We start from the raw sequence: 20653 nt of genomic DNA, 5'->3' as shown, positions 1-20653 counted from the left end.
CAAGTATTTTTGAACTTTAAGTGGATTCATCATGATATTTCAGAGGTGTTTTTAACAGTTTAACATTTTTCATCTTAATTATCATTGTTAATTTCTCAAATGCATTTGCATATTTTTCTTCTTTGCCCCCTACAATCTAAAACATTACAAAAATTACATTCTTACCCGTTTGGAGTATATGGAGTATATGGAATGGAAGTCTTCATATACAGTGCCCAGTACTTTATTTTCTTTCTTTCTTATCATTAACATCTCACACATTCTTTCATATGCCCAGATGTGTTTTGCAAAAGATCCAAGCAGAGCCAGTGTATCTTACATATTAAAATTAAAGCATCACTCGACCCCAGGTCACATACCAGTATCTTTTATCTTGCTCTACTTTTTCCCACTGCCTTTATCTCCTTGTGTAGCATACTGTATGATTTTTACGTCTTTCTTATATTTGTGATCTCTCTTACCCACTAAAATGTAATTTCTATGAGATTTTGGGTCCGTTTTATTCACTGATTCCCAGGGCCTGGCATTTGGCAACTATTCACTGAATGTTTGCTAAATGAATGAATCAATAAACCCTCACTGAACATACTCTCCTACCTATATCTTGATTCTCATAGTTTTTTATTTTTTGTGATTCCATCATTTTGGCCCTTAAAACTTTTGTTTTCCATTTCCTTTCCATTGTGTATGTGTTTGTTTTTCACCTAAGTTCAATTTTTTTTTCCAAAATGTGCTGTTATACCAGGTCATCCAATCTGATCTTTTTTCACTACTCACCTTTACTTTATATTCCTACTTCATTTAAAATATGAAAAAATGAGGGCTGCAAACTTTCTGATTCTATACTCACATGAAATACTTCACATATCATTGTTCTAGTAAACATGTGCATTACTTTATATGATAGCAAAATTCTGAGAATCTCTTTTTTTTAGCATGTGATGCTGTTTTTTTATCTCAGAATTTTTTTTATTATTATGTTATGTTAATCACCATACATTATGTACCTCAAAGGTAAACACCACTTGGCAAAATAGTCTCCAGACTTTATAATTGTTAATACATTAGTCTTCAGACTTTATAATTGTTAAATTGTTAAAACATGCTGTTCATATTTTGTTTTTATGATGATACCTTTTAGGAATCTATTTAATGTTAAAGTAAAATGCTAAATTTAATACTATGATAAATTAATTACATACCTAATATTAATTTTCTAACCTCTGAATCTAGGTACAAGTTATGGAAGAGAAATTAAAAGCAGCTAATATTCAAACCAGTGAATCAGAGACAAGGCTGTATAAAAAGTGTCAAGATCTAGAGACCCTAATACAAGAAAAAGATGACATCATTCAAAACTTGGAACTGCAGCTTGAAGAACAGGTTTGGAAGAATTTTATCATCACAGTCTAAATACATGCGTTTATTTATGCATAATCACAAAGGTTGAAGAGAGAGAGCCTACATTTCTAAATGTGGGTCAGAAATCTCACTTATTTGGTCAACTCATGGAGTCTAATCACATTTGTTAGTGAAAAGTACAAATAAAATGGCATTCTCTTTAAGTTTGGGTTATTCCAAGTCCATATCTAACATTTTTTGGAAGAGACTGTGCTCCTTAATGCTCAGACTTTTTAGGGTTTGAATGTAGTATTCAACTTGAAAACACATGGTTATCAGCAAGCATTTCTGTCTGTAAAATGTTTGAAATAGATCTTTGCTTTAGATTTTTAGGGTTTTGGAAATATTTATGGAACATTGTGTTTTAAAGGTATGTTTGATGTGAATCCTTCTGTTTAAAAATGTGTACACTGTTTTTAAACCACTTTACTGAGATCGAGTATAGTTTTTAGTTTATTTTAAAATTTTATTAGGAAAAAAATTGCATTAAGGTCATTTGCTTAAATCATCACTTAGCATCATTTAAATATGACCACTATGAAATTATTAAATATACTAAGTTGTTTTTTATCTTCAGCATTTTTTTCCATTTCTCTGCAGATCAGTATTTCTGTAGGTCAATGATTTCCAACTTTTTACCACCCCCCAGCCCCCACCCACTGTGATTTATATGACAGTCACATTCTCATAGTTTTGTGAGCATAGCCAGATTTTAAGGTTGGTAAATGTGAGCTAGAGTTTTTTTTTTTTTTAAAGATTTTATTTATTTATTTATTTGAGAGAGAGAGAGAATGAGAGAGAGCACATGAGAGGGGTTAGGGTCAGAGGGAGAAGCAGACTCCCTGCCGAGCAGGGAGCCCGATGTGGGACTCGATCCCGGGACTCCAGGATCATGACCTGAGCCGAAGGCAGTCGCTTAACCAACTGAGCCACCCAGGCGCCCCAAGCTAGAGTTTTTTATTTCATTTTTCTGGATCTTTAAAAACTTGCATGTAAAAATAAAATAAAATATATGAAAAATAGAAACTTGTGTTTAATCGGAAAACAAACCATGCTCCAGAAGAGATTCTGATTCTCCTCTCCCTGACCTGGTTGACCCCTCTTCTACTGTTATAAATCCTACATCATTTCCAGAAATCATTTATTTTGTTGATAAATTCAGTGCTTGGATTTCAGTATATGATCTTTCAGAGAAAGAGAATTAACAGTTAAAACTAGTAATATTGCATATGCCTTTGTGGTTTATTATTATATCTGCTGGACAATGGCTTTCATTTTTTACTCTATTTGATGATTTGAAGGTAGATATATTAACTTGGAAACAGGTTTTAAGTGGATTTGTCCTTTATATTTATGATGTAACATTTCCAGACCAGTGAGCCTATGTTTGAACTAAACACACTGCTAATGTTATTTCAGAAACAAATAAGGGTACAAGAAGCTAAAATAATAGAAGAGAAAGCAGCTAAGATCAAAGAATGGGTAACACTTAAATTAAATGAGGTATTTATCGCTATATTTTGCCTTTTCTTTACCTTTTACTTCCTTTGAATAGATAAGTCATCAGAGTATCTGATCATTTTGAATGAAGCAAAGTTCTGATCAGTTGGTGGTGCTGCTGTCTTTTGGTAAACATGAGATAGGTAGCTTTCATTTTTATGTCCAATGTATTTCTAAAATTAAAAATATTGATAGACTCCTAGTAAACAGTATAAGTAGCCTCATTCTGGGTAGTTGATTTTAGTTCTAATTAGTTAATTTTAAATAATTATAGAACATATGTGTATATCATAAAATTAATGTGTTCAGTATCTTGAGAAGTACACATTGGTTTATATGGCAGATTAAATGCTGAAATAATTTGGTTTAAAATAATTTTACAGTGGGAAAGGCGTGAAAATGCCTTGGGGTGAAAATATTTGAAACTCTCAGTCTGGCAAAAATAAATATCAAAGCCGTAATTATCTAGGTTGATAGTTACGCTGATAAATTCATCTGATATTTGCTCATCATTTCTTTTCTATTTTGCTTACATGTAATTAGGTATTAACATTTTAAAATAATATAATTTACTAGTACATTTTAGAAATGTTATTCCTGTATAAAAGGATACCATTATGTCCTTTCAGCTGGAATTAGAAAATCAGAATCTTCGTTTGATCAACCAAAACCAAACAGAAGAGATAAGAACAATACAGTCAAAACTACAAGGTATGAGTATTTTGACTAAGATAGCTTAATTGGGCTTACTGGGCTATATGGAATTTTACTGTTGAACACTTAAAATATGCCTAGCACAACCAAGGAACTGAATTTTACGTTTTATTTAATTTAAATGGATTTTAATTTAAATAGCCACATGTCCATATTAGACAGCACAGCTAGACAATTGCAAATAACTCAAAGGGGGTAATACTAATTTCAGTGTTTAATTTCAGGTATGTTTTGCTTTCAAAAATCAGTTATTTTCTATTTTCACTTGTACTGTGGTGATCAATAGTGAGTGAAATTCTTACAGCCTGAATATTTTCAGCAGAATTTTATAATATGAATAATAAACTCTTTGCATTTTCCAATGCTTAGGGTTCTTTCTTTCTTTTCAGCATCAAAGCTTCAAGATGGGTGGTAGAGTTAGAGATAGAGATTTACTTAATATATTGTTCTGGTGAGCACCTCTCAAGTGCACATTGAGCCGAGGACAAGGTGAATCCGCAGGGTTATTAGATCCTGGCCTGCTAAAGTGGTTTTCAAACTTATTTAGCAACAGGACTCCTTTTAAAGCAGTATTTTTTTCTGTAGACTCTCAAGAGATAAACAGGTGGAAGCAGTGTTGGGTGAAGGGCCCAGAGTCCTGCAGACTCAGCTTTACCCGTGCCTCTTCTTACACCCACTGTGACATTTCCACAAAGCCCTGGGGGTTCCCAGAATGCACTAGAAAAATGCTGGCACCGAAGCAAGTGCATGGACTTTGGAGTCAACCTTAATGGTCTATGACTTAATAACTGTTATGTTGCCGGATTTTTTTCTTTTACATCAGTAAAATGGTAATGGTAGTTGTGCCTTCCTGGTTTCATGGGAGTTTGTTGATTGTAAAACATATGAAAGCATTTTGTCTACTGCATGTTCATACTTACTGCCATCATGTTGTAAAGAAAAAAGCTCCTGTTTTCCTTTTCCCTCAATACTTCTGACACCAGATGTATGCAAGTTTTTCCCACACAAAGCAATTCTCCAATTCCCAGGGGATTCCGACTGGTTGTCCTTCAAATTTAACTCAATTCTGACATTATCTACTTGAAGTTAGCGTCAGATCCCACAGGTTACAGGCTTGATCCCACAAAACTACCCCCCGCACCACCACTTCATACACCACTTCAAACACAATTGTAAGTATCAGTTCTCAACCCTGCTTCTGGCCCACTGGCTATAAATCAGAGGTTCCCATGACCCGCCCTAGGTTTGATAATTTGCTAGAGCAGCTCACAGAACTCGGGCAGTTTACTTACTATACTTCTGGTTTATTACAAAGGATATAACTCAGGCACAGCCAAGATGGAAGAGATGCAGAGGGCAGGGTGTGGAGAAGGGGCGCAGAGCTTCCATGCTCTCTCCAAGCACACCACCCTCCCAGCACCTCCCCACATTCACCGACCTGGAAGCCCATCCTTTTGGGTTTTTATGAAGACTTCATTATATAGGCTTGACTGACTAAATCATTAGCCATTGGTGATTAAGTCAGTTTTCAACTCTCCCCTCCCCTGAGGTCAGAGGTAGGGGGGTGGAGGATGAGGCTGAAAGTTCTAGTCCTCTGATCACATGGTTGGTTCCCCTGGCAACCAGCCCCCATCCTGAAGCTGTCTAGGGGCTTTCCAAAAATCACCTCATCAACATAAAATCAGATGTGGTTGAAAGGGCTTGTTATGAAAACAAAAGATACTTTTATCGCTCTTACCACTTAGGAAATTCCAAGGGTTTTAGGAGCTGTGTGCCCGGAACCATGGATGAAGACCAACATATGTAGTTCTTATATCACATGCTTCCTCCAACTATGTGATGGAAAATTGGTATCCACATAGTTGATCTGGAATTCCATATTTACATATGGAATCACTGACATAGATTGAATGTACTAAGCCCAGTTCTCAAAAGGCTGTTATTTTATTTGCTATTCTTAACTTGCAATTCTAGTCTTCATTGGCAGTCTGTTAGGTCTCGTAGACTAAGCAGTACGAATCCTTGGAGTCTAGACTTGGATCAGAGAAGAATAGATACAAGTATGTAGATATAATATAGTACTTTAAAAATGTATATGCATATCTATGGTTATTAAAATACTGTGGATTAGTTCTGTGAGAGATAATCAACATGAAAATAATAAAAGATACACCTAAAGGAATACACTATATAAAGATATTTTTCTTAGGCTCTACTCAGTTATCAGCTGCTATTTAATTTACCCCTTTGGTGTTCTTCCAGAGTTAATTAAGAATTTAATTTTGGGGGGAAACTTTTCTTACTATCACTAGGATCTCTATGCTTTTAAAGATTTTATTTATTTATTTTAGAGAAAGAAATAGAGAGAGTGTGGCGGGGGGGCAAAGGGAGAGGGGAGAGAATCTTAAGTCTGCCTGATGTGGGACTCGATCCCAGGACTCAGATCATGACCTGAGCCAAAATAAGAGTTGGACACTTACCCGACTGCACCACCCAGGCACCCCTCTCCATGCTTTTAATCTTGCAAGCAGGGTTGTTACAACTCCTAGAAGATGGATTAAACCCATGATTAATCACTCCTTGAGCTATCTAAATTCTCTATCTAGAAACTGTCCCCTCCCCTTTTTTTTCCTCTAAAGAAGTGATGAAGGCCCTCCATATTGTGGACATTGTAGATCAAGCCCCTTCATCTGCTCTTTTGGGAGAAGCAAGTTGAAAACTAAGATAGCAAAAGTTATTACAGTGATCATGTGATATTTGCCCCAGTGATAATCTGAATTTCCTTTGGTTGTCTTGGCAACCAGGACCTCAGTCCCTCTTCCCTCACCATTAGTAGCATTACTGCCCATTCAAATTTTACCAGTTCTTGACTGCTATTTACCAGTACTACGATTTTTCAAGAAGCTATAACCCTCTCCTTGTCTATAATCTGTTTTTTATTTGTTTGTGGTTTTGTTTTTGTTTAAGAACTACTTTTAAAGGGATTAGATATTCTCTCTACAGTTAAAAAATATTTAGAACATTCAAAATATATAAACAGATTTAAACATTAGTATGTAATGCTAGACATTAAGGGGTCCATATTACTAGACATAAATAATTCAGGCTTTTTTCTGGCATAAGGAGTGATTTGTCCAGATTTTTATATGCTTTGGTTCTGTGTTTAATAAACTGTCATAAAAAATTCAGATCTTGATTTTGATTAATGATCTTGCAGAAGTTCAGGGGAAGAAGTCATCCACTGTCTCCACACCAAAGCTTTTGGAAGGCCAGCGCCTAAGTAGTTTGACCTTTGGGTGCTTTTTATCCCGAGCAAGGAGTCCTCCTCAAGTAGTAAAATCTGAGGAAATGAGCAAGATATCATCTAAAGAACCCGAGTTCACCGAGGGAAAAGACATAGAAGGTATTTATGGACTACAGGAATTTACTTTGACGGTTTTTAAAAAGGAAAAATAATTTACTAAGATTCATCCAAATATAGCTTAATTTTCCTTGTTTTTTTTTCCTTGACAAGTTGATGTTTTATGAAAATATTTTTAAAGAGCAATCCAGCCTTTAATTTGTATAGCTAGTTATCGTGTGTGTTTGGGGGAGTCTTTGACAAGGATGAATAGAAGGGACTGATTTTCCCCTCTTGATACTTTTTCCTGCGGTAGGTAGCAGTGATATTTAAAATTAAAAAGTTCACGGTTGTACCTACAAGGTACTTGTTTTAGCTGAGTTTCACATTAGAACTATGAACTTTCTATTATTTACTTAAAATATTTAAAAATTACCTGATACCAAATACGAAGTTAAATATGGCGTAGCAAACTTATAAAGAAAAAGAACACCAGGGGACAATTTAGTGAGTGCTTTGATTTTCCCTTTCCCATTTTGCTTCAAAGAGGAAAATATTTGCTTTGATTTTCCCTTTCCCGTTTTGCTTCAAAGAGGAAAATATTTGCATAGATGTTTAAGTCCTGGACCTGTGTGCAGATTTCCACCCTTCTTTTATTCATAAAGCCCCTTTAAATTTTGCTCTGTTGTTCAGCTGCTGGCTTTGCCACCTGTAGGGTGACTTTGCCCAGATATTTTAGAAAGGCTTGAATTGACATTGTCTCTGTTTTCAGCTCCCGCTTCCTTCCTCCAAAGGAGAAAAACTATAGCCCTACAAGCTGTCTCTGTACTTGGTTATGAAATCCTGAAAACTGCATAATGTTTTTCCAATCGGAATTCTCCTTTGCTACTTGCTTTTATGCTGTTGCTTGCAATTTTTTCTTCTCTTTTGAGAAGTCATTTGGATTTCCCTTCCACTTTCTAATAGTCAGTTGAGTATAGCTTGGTACAGCCGAGGTTGCCCGTCCCGAAGCTCTTGCTCACTTGCAAGTTTAACAAATTGCCTGATACCAAATCATTGAGCTTATTTGTTCAGCCTCTAGTTCCTTGTTATGAAGGTTAAATATATGTTTTAAAAGTTCCTCTTGTACTCTTTATAAATTGTACAAATGTTTAGTTCGCTGTTTATGAAGCCAGTGGTTCATTCTATTAATTATATTAAAAACAAAAGTAAGCCTCATTGAAAGACATTGTTAAAGAGCATTATTCTTGTTATAAAACACACTTGGAGATATGAATAAGCCAAGTAGAGGCAGGAAAGCTTTTCTGTGTTTATGTTTCTTCGTGGCTTTGCATATTTCATGTATTGAAGCTTGGGAACAAAGGTGGTTTTTTTTTTTTTAGACTATAACTTTATATTTATTATGTTTAAATTTTCTTATGATAATTTTGAAATTTAGTTGAAAGAGGGCTGTCCTTTCCTTTGCTTTAAAATAGAATTAGTGGTGTCCTTTGATGGTTGCTTTCTTTGACAGAGTTGCCTTTTCCCCCCCAACATGTTTCTTTGTAAAAAGCAGTTTAATTTTGATACTCTTCTATTGAAGTGTTAGGGCTCCTATTTTATCTTAAAGCTTACAGTTTTCAAAGTTGGGTTTAAACAAGACATACAACTAAAAAGGGATAATGTAAATTAACTTTAGTCATACGAAAATTCCAGTTTTTACAATGTAGTCTCATAAAGCTAAATGTACAGAAATATTACATTATCAAAGGCAACGTGCCAATATGATGTATACTTTTCTAGAAATGGAAATTCCAGAAAAGTCGGGTGAGAACCAAATTCAAGAAAAAAACCTGGGTCAGAGAGTGTTGCATCAAACCCCTTGTGTCCTGGAACAGAATCGGAAAACAAGAACGAGCTTTGCAACAGATGGTGGTGCCTCCCAGAATTCTGGGGCTCCAGGGAGTGACTGGAGCTCTGATGAGGAGGACGGGAGCAAAGGAAGATCCAATTGCAGGTACACGTCCACTCTTTCCAGTCACACGTCAGAGGAAGGGGTCCAGTGTAGCAGAATGGGCAGCGAGGCGTACCTGACAGCGTCTGACGACAGCAGTTCTATATTCGAAGAAGAGACTTTTGGCATAAAGAGACCAGAACACAAGAAGCTGTATTCTTGGCAACAGGAGGCACAGTGGAAAGCTCAGAATTGTCCTCTCATAAAGGGAAATTCTGAATCAACTAAAAACGAGCACGATAGTTCGTCAGATGAACTGAATAAAAAATTTCAGTCTCAGAGACTGGATTATTCGTCGTCGTCGAGTGAGGCCAACACCCCCAGCCCTATTTTGACCCCCGCTTTGACTCCCAAGCATCCTAACTCGCTCACTGGAAAAGGTACACAATTAGTGCCTTCATCAAACCTCCCACCCCCAAAGTTAAGGATTCCTAATGTGTTCAGCATAAGTGTGGCACTAGCCAAAAGGCACTTAAGCCAGCCACAGTTAAGTTCCGATAGGATGTTTGGTACAAACAGAAATGCCATAAGCATGATACGCCCGCTCAGACCTCAGGAAACAGACCTTGATCTAGTTGATGACGACAGTACAGAAATTTTAGAGAATATGGACACCAGTTGTGATGACGGATTGTTTTCCTATGACTCCCTGGAATCCCCGTGCTCCGAAGACCAGGAACCCTGTGACTCGGCCAAGAAGCCGGCATATGGCAAACCGCCCACCCCGCCCCTGCACCGCTTTCCCTCTTGGGTAAATGATATTGCTGTGTGCGACGCATGCACGCTGGTTTTTAACTAACACCCATTTTCCAGTTTTACTTCTTTTCCTGTTTCTTTTAGGATCCAGATTGTTCTGAAACATCTCAGTTTTCAGAATGCCGTTTTCCCTTCTCTTTTCCAACTAGTTGTGAGTCAGTTGAGAAATAAGGTGAAGACAGATAGGAGATCAAAATATTACCTTTATTACTGAGAAAACTGATTTTAGAGAATTGGTGGGCAGATGAGCTTTCCGACACTGAACTTGGAATTCTCTAGATTTATAAACCCAGTCCCAGGTAGCGCTGGATCTCCAGAGGCTTCTTCAGGAGAGGCTTGCCCCTCCAAAGTAGCTTACAGCTAGAGAAAGAACAAATGGTGTTTCCTGAGCCATTACTTCTCAAGAGAAGGGAGAGAGACAGGTGCCTGCCCAGTTTCTCCTTCTAAGCCTGCCAGTCACGTTAAGCCGTTCCTCCTTGGGAGGGAGAAATGAATGGTTGGAAGAGGATCTGGAATATTACTGGAGTTGCCTCCATACGGAAGGAAATGTCAGGGGTGGGGAGAAAGGGTTTCTCTTACCTGTGTAATACTTTGGGCAAATTTGGAACCAGGACACTTAACTCTTATTGGTTATCAGTTTTTTAACTTAATCATTTACTTGATTGACTTTAAGAGAAATTTAATTTTACTCTTCATGAGCTTATAAATCCATTACTTTAACCAAAAGCATCTTCCTGTGTATCTAGAGTACATTGAAATTTCTTCCATTGAAAACACTGACCATTAATACAGTAGTTAACTCATCATTGTGTGATTCTTTCTAGGAATATCTGTATCACTATATTTAAAAAGTTATTCTTATATTTGAAACAAACTGAAATTATCTGTCTTGTAGATTTAACTTTTCCTTCACATATTGACATGGTTTAACCTTTGGCCTCCAGAGAAGCATCAGGGTTGCAGTATTTTTGGGGCTTGGGGGTCATATTCTGTGGTTATTATTTTTTTTATTTAGTGAACAGTGTGATTTTAAGCAAATTAAGGCAGCCATGTTTTCCTACTGTAAATTCGGACCTTGAGTTGTATCTGCTCTTACTTACTTTCAAAAGAACATTTCTTTGCGGTGCCTACATGAAACCGTCTGCAGTTCATTATTAAATTCTGGATAGCACAAAAAAGTAGACATTATTAGCATGTGAATCTCTGGAATTTCAATTATGTTATCCTTTAGGCAGTGAGGATTTGAAATTTTTGCTTCTTTTATTATGTTGAGATTTTCAGAGATTTAGGTTAGGCTTTTCATGTTCGCTTTATTTGGCAAACCATTTTCCTACTCTTTTGCCTTTCTCTCTTCAATTTGTCTTCTGAAGCTATTCAATCCTGAAAAAGTAGTAGTGCTTTTCAAAAGCCTTCTAGCAGTCTGGCCAAGTTTGAGGTTTTATTTCGCTGTTTGTTAGGTATTTTCAGGTTTCAAGGAAAAGAGATGTATTCCAGTTACCTCAATTTATGAGAGTTTATTTTAAGGATTCTTAAGAGTTTATTTGAAGGCATAGACCATCCTTACTGAACTGGAATATCTTTCAAAATACAATAGTCACTGTAGTGGGAAAACGTGAGGATTCAGCAGCACCTCTAATAGTCGTCAATTCCTTAGCAACAGGTGACACCCGATGCCCCTGGACCAGTGGCTTAGCTTGACCTCTCCCGTCTGCAGTGACTCTTCTTGTCTCACTACTGCTAACTCCTCTCCTCCACTCTGTCGTGCTTCCAGCTGCCTCTCATCTCCTGCTCACTGCCCTGTGTTTACACATCTTAATGTTCCGCTGACTCTGCTCTTCCTCTCTGTGTGCTTATCTCACAATCCTGTTCTCAGAGAAACCACATCTGATTCATTCACTCAGCCATTCTCCAAACCAAAGCGTCTCAGACAGTTGGGATCCCCTGCCCGTTACCTAGCAGGCCACTGGCTGGCACAGTCCTGGAGAGGACTGCCTTAGCTGCCTGCTATGCCCTGGTCCAGGCGACCGTGTCCAGGTTAGATGCAGTGCAGAATTCAGGACATGGTGGTTATGCGTTAAGAACAGCCCGGAATCCCTTTCCTTACAGAGGGCAGGGCTAATAACCTTTCCAGTACCCATCTCAGAGATTTCTCTCAAAGAAAAGAAAGCCAAATAACAACATGCTTTTGGAATAAGATAATATTATAAATTCCATTGCCATTCTCAAATTCATTTTTTTTTTTTTTAAAGATTTTATTTATTTATTTGAGACAGAGAGAATGAGAGAGAGAGAGCACGTGAGAGGGGGGAGGGTCAGAGGGAGAAGCAGACTCCCTGCCGAGCAGGGAGCCCGATGCGGGACTCGATCCAGGGACTCCAGGATCATGACCTGAGCCGAAGGCAGTCACTTAACCAACTGAGCCACCCAGGCGCCCTCTCAAATTCATTTTTTATTTGGCCTCAGGTGTTCCTTCTATTTCATTGAAATGTACGTTGAAATAAGGAGAGGATAGCACTTAATGCTACTCTATGATTTCTGACTTCCAGATTTTTCTCCTTTCTCTCACCATAGTCTAGAATAGTAGGATATTAAAGGTATTATTTATGTGTAGTCAGTGATTATGAATGGTTTCTAACCTCATGCTACAGCCATTCGAAGTTTTCTGGTTTTTTTTTCTTTACCCATGTTGTAGAATGGTAGAAGACTGTGGTGTTTATGTGCAGTGATCACGAATAAGTTTTCTCTTACTTTTTTCCTATCTCTTCAAAAGAACTTAAAATACCAAGCAAAAACTTGGGAACAAAGATAAATAATGGAATGACTAATGGATGGAAAAGGTCTGCTGTGCTGTTCGCATATTTGAATTGGCGCTGTTGAGAGTTTTATAATAATGCCCCGCTCTGCTGTATATTAAATGAAGAACAAATGAAAAGCATGTGTATTGAAAGTAATCATGTCTTTGCTTTAAATATCCAGTTTAAATCTCTCTTTTACATCAGGAGAGCAGAATTTATGCTGTAGCCAAATCAGGCATGCGAATGTCTGAGGCCTTCAATATGGAGAATGTTAATAAAAGTAAGTGATTTTGCATGCTACAATGTAGATGGATGTTGGGGACATAATGCTAAAGGAAATAAGCCAGTCACGAACAAATAAATACTGTATGATTCCACTTCTATGAGGTATCTAAAGTGGTCACATTCACAGAAACAGAAAATGGAATGGTGGTGACTAGGGGCTGGGCGGAGGGGGGCGGGGGAGTCGTTGCTTAATGGGTTTAGAGTTTCAGATTTGCAAGATAAAAGAGTTCTGGAGACCCGATTCACAACAGTGTGCCAATAATTAACACTAACTGACCTGCACACTTACAAATGGTTTAGGTGGTAAATTTAATGTCATGTGTTTCTTATTACAATAAAACATGTTTAAAAAAATAAGTGATTTTGTATTCCCAGTTCACTAGCCAACAACTTCCTAAATGTCTGAAGTCATTGGAATAGAATTATGTAAAACTTTCAGAAAATGATTTCTAAGGTTGCTGGTTTACATTTTAAAGTTGAAATTCATTGTTACCAATATAGGGGCACATCCATCTATGTTCAACTCTTTTTGTTTTTACCTAAAAGAGGAGAAAGCAAAGAAGCTGTGGAGTTTCAGCTGTTTAAAGCTGCAAAAATATCAGTCTCTATGTCCTTTTTTCCAGAGTTTAAAACACATTCCTTCTTTCTTTCTTCAAAAAAATTTTGAAGAAGCAAATGCATTCCTATTATAAAAAGTAAAACCAAACAACAGCAAACTGTCTGGAATAAAAAGAGAAATTTTCCTGTGGTTCCTTCTCTTGGCCCCCTCCCTATCCAACACTAATTCAAATCTTAGAGGCAACCATTGATGTTCTATTTCAGCGATCTTCTGTTCTTACCGTTTGGGAAATTAGATTCTAAGTTTTCAGCATGAGTTCACCTGATAAACTCTTAAGCATGCCAGTGTTTTAACACCATATCACTAATAGAGCTATGAAGAATTGGAGAATATCTTCATAGGGTAGTGCTCACTGAATCAGCAGGTGCTTGTGCTATTTCTGCCCAGCCTGAGCAGGAGAGAGATGCCTGCTGAAGAAATAAAAGCTTTGATCCTTACTCTCAAAGAGCTTACAGTCTGGTTGGGGAAGTAGCACATGTGAGGAAGTAATGAGCCATGGAAGAGAGTGTATCATTCTTACAGCAGACGAGAGAACAGTCATGCATGTTAATCCAACTTCTCTTTAATTGGAAATTTTGCTAGCTCACGTCCATAAGAAATAGACCTAAGTGCTAGAGAGAAGGGTTTTTTGTTTTGTTTGTTTGTTTGTTTGTTTTTTAAATTACTTTGTTTTCTGTTTCAGATTCCGTTGCTCTGTTGTCCTATACCACATCAGGACTCTATACCTCTCTGATATACAAGAATATGACAACCCCTGTGTATACAACTTTGAAGGGGGTAAGTCATTACTGTCACTGCTAAGCATGTAGCTCTCTTCATGGTGGATCAAGAAAACTGTTTATTCAAGCTCCAGATTCCATTCTTGACATTTTACTCTGACTCTCCCTTTATAGGAAGTTGTAGACATTCACACTAATATATCATAAAAAGAGAAGAAATGGAAAGATCTAGAGAAGATATTTATGCTTCTCAGAGTATTAGAGGTCTGGGCCCATTTTTATTTTACCCCATGTGATTTTCCACCCCCTCCATGGTGGTTAATTGTTTAAAGAAAATATCACTATTAATGATGTAGGGAAGGCTCCTAATTTGGAAAGATTTTTCTGTCACTGCCAGGGTTCCCTTCCCTTGCTTGAAGTACTTAATTAAAGTAAGTATTGTCAAGTATTAACGGCCTTATGTTTTTCAGGAATCTTTAATATTTGACAAATGCCTTGCTAATGAGAATTTGGGATTTAACAAATGACTTTGAAAATGCCAAAGTATATTCTTGTATTCCTTTAAAAAAAATCGTATTCCATGACTTCTGGTAAAACATTTCATATCTAAAAAGAGAGGTGACTTTAGAGATGGACACATATAGGCTGTTGTGCTTTTCTTTAGAAGGCAACACAAATAAGCAGCAGCCCATTCCTGGATGACTCCTCTGGGTCAGAGGAAGAAGATGGTTCCAGATCCAGCTCACGGACGTCGGAGTCAGACACGCGTAGTCGGAGTGGCCCAGGCAGCCCTAGAGCCATGAAGCGAGGTGAGGGAAAGTCTCAGGCGTACAAGACAACTCCACGTAATTCAGGATATTTAATAGGAATTTTATCTCCATAACAGGACTTTTTAAAACAAAGTACTTGCTTTGAACAAAGTGAAAAGAGAATTAGCCAGGACTAAGATGCTTATATTCTAGTCCTAGTTCTCTTCTTAATTCTTTTGTGATACCACCCAAGCCACATGATCTTTTTTGTTTTGTTTTGTTTAACCTTACCTTATCTATAAGAGAGAGATCACTTTATTACGGGAATAGAGTGAAATAATTGGCCAAAACAGAGTTTCTCTTTTATAGTTAGTGTGTGGCATTTTGGATAATTTATGAGATAGTCTTATTTCAGCTAAATTTATTATGCTGCTAAGTGGTGGAAAATACACCTAAAAACTTGGTGGTTAATCTGATATTAAAATGGAAACCAACAAAAGCTTTATTTTGGGCATGTCTATGAGTTTTAGTGGATTGTGAAGAAATTTTTGGCATAGGTAGAGGTGACAGAGAGACATAATCACACTAAATGGCACCTGTATTTTATGAAAGCCTTTAATGCAGTGTGCTCTGTTGGTTTTCAAACCATGTTCCATGGAACCCCTAGGTAATCCTCAACCCCTCAACTTCAGCTGGAACTGTTCAACTTTCATAGACTTAGTATTTTGGGCTTCCACCAGCCTCTTTACTCCTACCTTGGCCCCCAACAGCCAGGATCGGGTTACATTACACTTTTGCTCAAAACACTGCAGACTCATAATGGTTATGAGGTGTTACGTGACTCTTACGTCTCTGATCTCATCTCCTTTCTCCTTCCTTGCTCAGCTCTGGCTACACTGACCCTCTTGCTCTTCCTAGAACATGCCAGGCATGCTTTGATTTCAGGACCTTCACACTAATTGTTTCCTCTACCTGGTATTCTTCCCCCCACATGTCTATCAGGCTAACTCTGGCACATACTATAGTGCTTTGCTCAAACACTGCCTTCTCGGTGAGATCCACCCTGAGCACACCATTCAAATTGCAATTCCTTGCTCTTCTCCAACTACTAGCTCTTTTAATTCCCTCTAGTCTGCTCTACGTTATATTTTTTCCTAGCACTCACTGCCTATTTTTGTCTGTCTCCACTGACTAATATATGTTCTATGAATGCAGAGATTTTTCTGTTTTGTTGTCTGCTCTATCCCTAGCACCCAGGGGAGTGCCCAGCACACTGGCCCTGGGGCTGGGTGCCTGAGATTTGCACTCCACCATTGCTCCTGCCTAGCTATTTGACTTTGGACAAATATTTTAATTTAATCACTGGACCTTAGTCTCCTTAGAGAATGAAGGCATTAATCAAGATGATCTCTGAGGTCCCGTATAAATCTAAATTCTGTTATTCTATGAAAAATAAAGGTATTACTATTGTTGTGACTTTTACTTGTGTTAGTCAAATAAACAAGAATAATGATATAGTGACATTGTCCTGACAAGTCCCTTAAATGTTAATAAACACTTTTAAAAATTGCCAGATACTGCAATGAATAATAATGTAAGTCCTTGATTTTATTATATTGAAAATCTCCAATTGTAGGGACCCTGCAAATGTGGCTTGCAACTTGTAAGTCATTTTCTGAAAAAAAGGCAAGTGAATTATCATGAAAATGTTCCCTTGAATTTTACTTTGTAGCTGCTGGCAAATGAAATAGTCTGTTTGTATCTTTAAGTCTTATTGCTTCTCTTTTACAAAAAGATTTTTAAAATTTATAAACTGGTATATTCAACTTATATGAAAAATACTACTGAAATTATGAAGTTCTTTTTGGTGTGGATTACTTTAAAAGTGATTACAAAAACTAAGTGGTTTAAAATGTCATTGTTGGGGCACCTGGGTGGCTCAGTTGGTTAAGCGACTGCCTTCGGCTCAGGTCATGATCCTGGAGTCCCTGGATCGAGTCCCGCATCGGGCTCCCTGCTCGGCAGGGAGTCTGCTTCTCCCTCTGACCCTCCCCCCTCTCATGTGCTTGCTCTCTCTCATTCTCTCTCTCTCAAATAAATAAATAAAAAATCTTTAAAAAAAAAAAAAAATGTCATTGTAGGGGTGCCTGGGTGGTTCAGTCAGTTAAACGTCTGCCTTCGGCTCGGGTCATGATCCCAGGGTCCTGGGATCGAGCGCCGCATCAGGCTCCCTGCTCGGTGGGGAGCCTACTTCTCCCTCTCCCGGGCCCCCTGCTTGTGCTCTCTCTCTCTCTGTCAAAATAAATAAATAAAATCTTTAAAAAAATGTGATTGTACAAATTTTGATAAATTAAAATCAAACATTTGTTTGCCTATATATATATATATATCAATATGTAAATACACGTTTTTAATCCTTAATAAAAAATACATTAGTATTCTTGCATATATTTTATGTATATATATTGCACAGTTTATGTAAAATTTGCTCTGCTTGTAATCATACCAACATATTTATATTCCTGTGACTTCCTTGGAGGTTTGCTGATAATCCATACCCTTTAGTTCTGTTTTCTGCTTTAAAAGTTCTTTCTGGCGAAAGGTATGAGAATAAATCTAGTCTAGGAAGGCTTATGATTTTGGAATAGCTGTATTCCTTAGGAGAACTCACAGCTGGCATTTGGACCACCTGATTATTAAATATTGACTTAATTTATTTCTTTATTCGTCTAGGTGTGTCTCTCTCTTCAGTGGCATCTGAAAGTGATTATGCCATCCCCCCAGATGCTTACTCCACAGACACAGAGTACTCACAGCCAGAACAGAAGCTCCCTAAAACTTGCTCATCATCCAGTGATAACGGGAAAAATGTAAACACTGAATCAGGTTTAAAAAAAAAAAAAAGAAGCAATATATTAATGAATCTTGTTAGTTTGAGCCTCCAAAAGGAAACTTAAATTTTTAAAATTTCTTTTTAATTAGGAACCACTGGAAAAATCTGGCTATTTATTAAAAATGAGTGGTAAAGTCAAGACTTGGAAGAGGAGGTGGTTTGTTCTTAAAGGTGGTGAATTACTTTACTATAAATCTCCGGTAAGTGGGAAGCACTTGCTGTTTACAGCTGAATTCCTCAAACTATAAATCAAACTTCTGATTGATTTTCTTCCCTGTAATGCAATTAATTATACAAAGCATTTCTTACTATTACTGTTACAGGTAATCAATCACTTTACCTTTCGGTTTTCTTCCTTTCCTACAGAGTGATGTAATTAGAAAACCCCAGGGCCATATTGAACTTAGTGCATCCTGTGGTATTTTAAGAGGAGATAACAAACAAACAGTTCAGGTACTTTATATTAACTTTTTTTTTTTCTTACTTTTTTGTATCATGCAAAACCCAATTCTTAATTATCCAAGCTAACAGAGAGGAGATTGGATGATTCAGTGTTTCTTTATTCATTTTGTGTTAAGTGTGATGCCTCAAAAACGTGTGAAACCCCAGGCCTTCTCAGTTAAAAATACAACATAAGCTAGGTTTGTGTTGAGTAACTGTCCACAGCACTTCCTTTGCCCTTTATCCCATACACTCATCTTTCCCTATACTTGATCTCCCAGCTATTCTCAGCTCTCCAACTGTCTAGCTATTTTAGGGAAGGCTTATCTGAGAAATGAATTCCCAATATTATTAGTTTGATGTACTACTAAATTCAGGAGAGCTTGCATTTTGATATAGAACCAGAAAATGGCATTTCTTCTATGAACTTCAGCTGCTATAGCATCTAAGTGGGAGAAATATTGGTGAGGAGAAGGCTGTCCTACTTCACACCAAGTCATACCCTAGACATAGCTGCTGGCCATTAACCCACACAGTAAGGCCAGTCTTGCTAGAAGCCTACTAAATAAAACACTCTTGAGATACTTTGGTAAATGTGATTTAAATTCAGACACTTTATTTCTGAAATGCCTTCAATAATTATTATTTTCATATCTTGCTCCTTTGGGGAGAGGAATAAGGCTCATTATCAGTGTTTTCTGGAGATAATACTGAGAATTGCCCAAAAATGTAGAAGGGAGAATGAGGGAAAGTTTTGTCTTGAAGCATGGCCAATAAGAATCATCTATAAGTGGGGCCCCTGAGTGGCACAGTCAGTTAAGCGGCCAACTCTTGGTTTCAGCTCAGGCCATGATCTCAGGGTGCTGGGATTGAGCCCCACGTCGGGCTCCGAGCTCAGCGTGGAGTCAGCTTGAGATTCTCTTCTCCCTCTGCCCCTTCCCCTCCATGTACTCTCTCTCTCTCTCCCTTTCTCTCTCTCCCTCTCTCTTTCTCTAAAATAAATAAATAAAATCTTAAGAATCATCTACAAGCTTCTGAAATATTTGGAAATTTTGAAATGTGGTTAATTTAAGACTAAATTGTGGGTTCATAATATCTGATCACAGGTTGTAAGAATTTCTCCTCTTCTAAGTAAGGTCTTCTTATTTTATTTATAATTGATTTCTTCATTTCTATAACAAATAACTCCTCTTTATTTGCTAAAAATATATTATTTTTTATGTTTATTATATTTTTATATGTTTTTATTATATTATATCACTTCAACAGCCAGGAGCCTGTAGCACATTTAAGGGAGAAAAAGAAACGGTAATGAGTAACCGAGATAAAAAATCATGACTCAAAAGCATAATACTCTGAAATTTCAAAGTAAACTAAAGTGAAAAAATTATTTCAACACCAAGTTAACTATTGTAATTCTCACAAAGTGGTTAAACTACTCTAAATTATTTATGGAGTCATTTTTTAGCACCTAGGATTCAAGGTATGGCATGTTTGTTTCTACATTAATTAATGATGTTTTTAGGATAGACAGGGAAAAGTTAATAATCCTAAATCTTAAGAGTTTCCTTTCCTATCTCTTTCTCATCCGATTCTAGTTGACCACTGAAAAACGCACATACTATCTGACTGCAGATTCTCCCAATATATTGGAAGAATGGATTAAAGTGTTACAGAATGTTCTCCGAGTACAAGCTGCCAACCCGCTTTTCCTGCAGCCTGAGGGCAAACCAACGGTGAAGGGATTGCTCACCAAGGTAGGACCTTTACGTGCATAGAAGTGTCCTGGGCAACTGGGGAGTTAGCCCCACTGATCATAAGTGGGTGTCAGAAAATAGGTGTATTGAATATTTAAATTATCTTGGATAGGAAGGGTATTTTACTTAGGATACCAAATGTTCTTACCATCAAAAATTCCCTAACCAGAATTTTTAAAAGATAGTTGAAAAGCTTAGGAAAGTTGTTTAAAACATGTGAAAAACAAGCGTTTCCTAATCAGTAAGTAAAGGATAAATATCAATGGGGGAAAAGAACGAAGGACACAATGGGAAAGAAGTAGAGTTGGTACACATAAAATATACAAATGATATTTTTAAAAATCTGCTCAAGGGGTGCCTGGGTGGCTCAGTTGGTTTGGTGTCCAACTCCTGATTTCAGCTCAGGTCTTGATCTCAGGGTCCTGAGTTCAAGTCCCATGTTGGGCTCCACGATGGGCATGGGGACTACTTAGAAAAAATAATCTGGTCAAAGGGAGGATACTTTCTAAAATTATGAAATACAGTATTGACACAAATTAAGAAATCTGCTAGTGAGCATATTACTTTAGAGGCAATTTGGAAAAAGAAAAGAAGATGGCAATTTGGCAGTATCTTGATCAAAGTGTTAGTTCAGTGAATGTTTTCGAATGAAGAAATGAATGAATATTAAATGTTCAAAAACATTTACACA

At 37.2% G+C, this 20653-nt stretch overlaps 1 protein-coding gene across 4 annotated transcripts in view; it reads left to right on the top strand.

Moving 5' to 3' along the window:
- The window catches only part of LOC116629020 (pleckstrin homology domain-containing family H member 2-like), a 54517-nt gene extending 34203 nt beyond the window's left edge, over positions 1-20314 (top strand). Inside the window, exons 4-15 of one of the 4 annotated variants that reach the window (XM_032399308.1) lie at positions 1234-1383; positions 2821-2904; positions 3531-3612; positions 6833-7018; positions 8738-9699; positions 12704-12779; positions 14086-14180; positions 14787-14931; positions 17605-17741; positions 17854-17964; positions 18131-18217; positions 19804-20314. In XM_032399308.1, coding sequence (XP_032255199.1) covers positions 1234-1383; positions 2821-2904; positions 3531-3612; positions 6833-7018; positions 8738-9699; positions 12704-12779; positions 14086-14180; positions 14787-14931; positions 17605-17741; positions 17854-17964; positions 18131-18217; positions 19804-19983 — 2295 coding nt within the window. In that variant the 3' untranslated portion in view covers positions 19984-20314. Of the gene's footprint in view, positions 1-1233; positions 1384-2820; positions 2905-3530; positions 3613-6832; positions 7019-8737; positions 9700-12703; positions 12780-14085; positions 14181-14786; positions 14932-17604; positions 17758-17853; positions 17965-18130; positions 18997-19803 lie in introns of those variants that run through there. The other 3 variants (XR_004298693.1, XM_032399309.1, XM_032399310.1) reach the window with 3 other exon arrangements.
- The last annotated feature ends 339 nt before the right edge of the window (positions 20315-20653 follow it).

Source organism: Phoca vitulina, unplaced genomic scaffold (genome assembly GCF_004348235.1).
Source record: "Phoca vitulina isolate PV1807 unplaced genomic scaffold, GSC_HSeal_1.0 scaffold176, whole genome shotgun sequence".
Lineage (NCBI taxonomy): Eukaryota > Metazoa > Chordata > Mammalia > Carnivora > Phocidae > Phoca > Phoca vitulina.
The sequence above is the reverse complement of the archived record's forward strand: the minus strand, read 5'-3'. Positions and strand labels throughout refer to the sequence as shown.